Source organism: Poromitra crassiceps (genome assembly GCF_964638095.1).
Source record: "Poromitra crassiceps genome assembly, chromosome: 12".
NCBI lineage: Eukaryota > Metazoa > Chordata > Actinopteri > Beryciformes > Melamphaidae > Poromitra > Poromitra crassiceps.
In genome coordinates, this window is record NC_139632.1 from 17828661 (window position 1) to 17833660 (window position 5000).

General features: G+C 47.3%; 1 protein-coding gene across 1 annotated transcript in view; it reads right to left on the minus strand.

Annotated features, from left to right (window-relative positions):
- The window catches only part of LOC310786057 (CUGBP Elav-like family member 5), a gene marked incomplete at both ends in the record, with an annotated part of 31113 nt that overhangs the window by 8398 nt on the left and 17715 nt on the right, over nt 1–5000 (minus strand). The window contains one exon of the mRNA XM_083647240.1: nt 2602–2688. Coding sequence (XP_083503366.1) covers nt 2602–2688 — 87 coding nt within the window. The remainder of the gene's footprint in view (nt 1–2601; nt 2689–5000) is intronic.

Sequence of the window (5000 nt, forward strand, 5' to 3'; positions counted from 1 at the left end):
GGGGGGGGGGGGGAGATGGGAGATGGGAGAGGGAGGACAAGGAGCTCAGCATGCGGGCTAAAGCAGGACTGGAAGATACAAGAAAAGGGTAACTAACAATTTCATCACCCTTTCAAAGTCTGTGTGCATTTGCATGTGCGCAAGTGCGTCATTGACAGTATGAACGACGCGTCTCCACTTCCTACCGCGGTGCAAAAGTGAAGCCAAAATATGTTGTTTCCGCAAGCTGCCATCTTGCTTGTTCGACATCATTTGGACCCCCGAGTCTGCACAGTAGAGTCGGACAGAGGTTTGAGAGTGGCTGCCACAGCTGTCAATCATGATGTTATACTCCCCTTTTTATATCATCAATTAACTATTTAAAAACGAACTTATCATAAAAATGTGCACTTGGCATCAGCATGATAAGATACCTAAACCATCTTTGGGGAAAATTGATTTAACATGATCTTTGATTTTTTTTTAGTTTGGCTCATGTCCCATCTGCTACCATGGAAGAGACAGGATGTATGACCAAGCAAGCCACCAGGGGGCGATCGATATGTTTTGGCTTCACTTTTGAAGAGGTGTCATGATGTCCATATTTTATTTTTTATACAGTTAATGGTGTGTGTGTGTGTGTGTGTGTGTGTGTGTGTGTGTGTGTGTGTGTGTGTGTGTGTGTGTGTGTGTGTGTGTGTGTGCGCGTGCAAGAAGCTTTCAGAACTCAAATGCATGTGTAAATGTCTAAATACTTAATCTGTACATAATGTGCCATGCATGTACATTCGCAACCATTAAGTGTTGTTAATTTCCTCTGACATGGCAGTGGTGTTGTTTAGCGCTTGTTGGCCAGATGGTTTGGAGATCTGCTCTCCTCTTGGAGCGGGCTAAGAAGAGGAGGAGGAGGAGGAGGAGGAGGAGGAGGAGGAGGAGGAGGAGCATGGCTCTTGATAGTAGGGAGTTTAAGCGGTAACGTTTTAAGGACTGCGACGAGGTTCCAACCGGGTTGCCGTAGTCCCGAAAGCACATATCACTAAGCTGTGCAACACCAAAACACTACGGCTACTTCTTCCTGAGTGCTGCTGGCAACAGCGGACATGCCTATGAACCAAGAAGAAATTCAGTCAAATTAGCGGACATATTTAACAAATATACTCTTTATCCATACAACTACTAATGATAGAATCGAATATACATGGACTAACAGTGCCAAATACGATGGAAACTTGTTATTCACATGCTAACAGCTCGGCGTACTGCGGGGTACGTCAAACTACTCCTCCCGTAGTCTGCAGCTAGGCTACAATGGGGGGGAGGTGGCTAGATAGAGTCGCATGTGCAAAGTGGGTCTCGATGCCGTTGCTGTTGCTCTAAGCTGTGGTGCTTAAACTCCCTAGTGCCTGTGTCCTCCTGGCCCCTCATTTATACATTCAGCCACATCTACCATTTAAACCCAGCGGTGGGTCAAGCCGTACGGACGCCCCTGCAAGGCTGGAGAGCTAGGGGGCGCAATTAGCGACTGTGAGATGCAAGAAGGAAACTAACTGGCAGGCCGGACCAAAGGCTATTTAGAAAAATAGTGAGACAGAGAAAGAAAGAAAAGAGAGACATAGTCATGCGCACCCCCCCACCCCCCCATAAACACATCCTCTGGCATTCTCTAACATAACCTCTCTCTCTCACTCTCTCTCTTCCTCTGTGTCTTCCCTCTTATTCAAATGATTTTTAAGCGGAGGAAAGAGAGGAGGGAAACGCGCCCTCCAGCTTCACACTTGGCAAATTTGCAGGATAACAGAAACAACTTGTTTTTCAAGAAAAGCACCAGATGAACCTTCAAAGTTCATGCTAGCTTTATTTGCATCTTTAATGTGAAACATGTGTCTTTTGGCTGGGTTTGCTAGGCTCTTTGTCTTCTGTTGGGGGGGTGGTGGGGGGTCTGATGTCTCCCTGATGGAGACTTGATCTGGCCATGTTAAGCTATGCTGCCTCTGTGGGGAGCCCTGCTGTGCTGTATGCTCCTACCCCCTCTCTGTACAGTATGCACCTCGTCACTTGCTATATATGCTACAGAGGATCGCACGCAGGTAGTGCAGAGGGAACCAGACTCACGGCGGCACATAAATACAAAACAGCTAAACAAATCAAATGTACTTCTGACAAAGGTCTGTTTGAACTGAAACGTCTCGGAATAAACGGTGGTTGTGCGAGAACAGTGGGCCCTCTTCTCTCCTATTCTTCTTTGTTCTTGTTTGACTATTTTTCCGTTAACAGTTCACCAGAACTCCCCGTGAATTGAGAAACTTGTCTAAAAAATGACAGGAACAAAACAAATTGTCATTTGATGTCATGGGCTCAAAAGCATTGAGGACGGAGGGGATCTGATCAGAGAACACACACATGAAGAAGTTGAAACCAGGCCTTCTAAAGGCTGGGCTTGATTGAATTGCTTTCCAAAGGTTTTTTTCATCTCTGGGACTGTGGAAGGAGAATGCCGGCTGGTGTGGAGCCGGGTGCAGATGGCATGGTTGACTGCCATAGAGGATGGAGAGAGGGGGAGAGAGAGAGAGAGAGAGAGAGATAGGGAGGAGGAGGAGGAGGAGGAGAGAGAGAGAGAGAGACCTACCCCTGGCAGTGTTTTCTGTTCATGGAGGGCGTTCTGGGCTTTGATGGCCGACTCACGGGCGCAGTAGGTGAGGAAAGCACAACCTGCAACAGAGGGACACCAAGAAAATACTGATGAGAATGACGTCACCCTGAACTCAAAGGTCACGTAGAAAGAGGCATAAACGTCTCCTGAGCAGAGTAGTACAAGAAATATATATACTATATACAATATAATATTAGACACTGCTGAGAGATTGACGAAGCAATCAGACTCTGAACGTTGGGGCCAGTCACAAAATAACAAGTTCTTATATCCTGTCACTGAGCCATGGAAACATTGGGGAAGTAGTGCAGAGCCGCTCCTTAGCACACTGTGCAGCAGCTCCCCGTGAAAGTCTTAGTCTGGGGACCTTGTCAGTGGAGGAAAACAACCCCCCTGCAAAACAGGACAGTGTCCAGTGAGAGGAAACAACAACAAAGTGAGCAGAGACGGATCGTGTCGGAAGAGTTGCCAGGCTGCCCAGTCTGCCTGCCCAGCCTCCCCCGTCCCCAGCGCCAGGTCCTGTCCAAAAGCTCCCAGCAGCCTGCCCAGCATCAGCACCACGCTGGCCTCCACACTTCTGACAGCAGCCCAGACAAAAGGAGCAGGGCTGCCGGAGAGGAGAGGAGAGGAGGGGAGGAGAGAGGAGGGATGAGGGTGAACAGTGTGTGGGTGTGCAGGGAGGAGGGAGACATGGACAGAGAAGAAGGAATTGTGTTTGAAGCCTCAGGGCTTTCTGAGCAAGGCCAGGGGTGCATGCCTAACAATACAACCTCATGTTGACTGCCACACAAACACACACACACACAAACACACGCGCGCGCGCGCACACACGCACGCACACACACACACACACACGCACGTACGCACGCGCACATAATCCTAAATATTCACTAATGCCCTAATACAAGGCATGCACATACATACATCTCTCACATTTATTTCAGAGGAAAAAAGATGATGCAAGCAGACAAAAGAGGAGAGCAAATAGGAGCAGAGGAGAGAAGATGGCAGAGAGGGAGCGAGCAGGCGAGAGAGAGCAGATGGAGTATTGAGGCAATCATTTTCCCCATGACTGTCTGAATAAATAGATTTGCTTGTGTTCTATTAATGAGGTTCATATGGGTTACCCTGCGCTATCATATTTCTGCCACTCCCAAGATGCTTTATTAGCAGCCAGAGCATTTTGGATCCCATTTCAACAGCCAAATGTATTCAGTGGGTGGTGATGAATTAGGTGTCTTTGCACAGACACTATTCCAATTCAGTCCTCCTGTTGCATATCGGCCTCACTTTCACCCATCCATACATTCACCAGCCCAGTCAGTCAAGCTGCACTAGATCTGCTGCTTCTTCTTCTTCTCCTTCTTCTCCTCCTCTAAGAGTGTGCACGTGTGCACGCGCACGAGCCATTGTACAAGTGTATCACCCCCCCCACCCCACCCCCCACTGTTTTTGCAACATATATGTCTTTTCAATGGCCCTTGCACTTTGGCAATTACTCATTTAATTTATGGCATAGCCTATAATGGTATATGGCGAGCCTTTAGCCAGAGCGAGGTCACTGCACCACGGTAACCTCTGGAGGACTGCATCAAAAAGGAGGGTTAGACGGCCATGTCACTCATCGATCCAATTGATTCATTGATTGACCTGTCACCTGTTTTGCTATGCCTGTATAGCTGCTGGCCCAAGCCTAACGCGTGTGTGTGTGTGTGTGTGTGTGTGTGTGTGTATCCCCACAGGGATCAATAAAAGGTAATCTTACCTTATACATCTGACAACTATTATCTAAATCATACTAAATCATATTCTATTCTATTCACTCCCATTCTGTTCTAACCTGTTCCGTGTCATCCTCCTTGTCATCTTAACCTATAGTTTGGGACAGCCAGTCACGCTGCGTTCAAGACAACTCGAATCTCGTAAGTTTCAACTCAGAGATTCCGACTTCCGACATCAACTGCGTTCACGCTGTAAGTTAACGCCCGGATGGACAGCTAACCTGTATCATCTCTGCGCTAATCTTGCCAGCAAGCTAGCAAACACAGGCTAGCTAATTTAATTGTAAAATAGCTGTTAAAATTATACATCAAGGGGCGTCCAGTGGCTCACCTGGTAGAGCGCGTACCACTAAGGCTTAGTCCCTTGCGTGGCCGACCCGGGTTCGAATCCGACTGGTGGTCCTTTGCCACATGTCATCCCCTCTCTCTTCACCTTTCCTGTCAACCTACTGTCCTATACATTAAAGGCAAAAATGCCATAAGAAAAAATAAATACACATTATGATGTGTTTAAACATAAAGCACTTTCATAATAATTCCGTTCAATACATTTTTTACAAATCTGAGCTCTTTTTTTTCTCAGAGTTTCC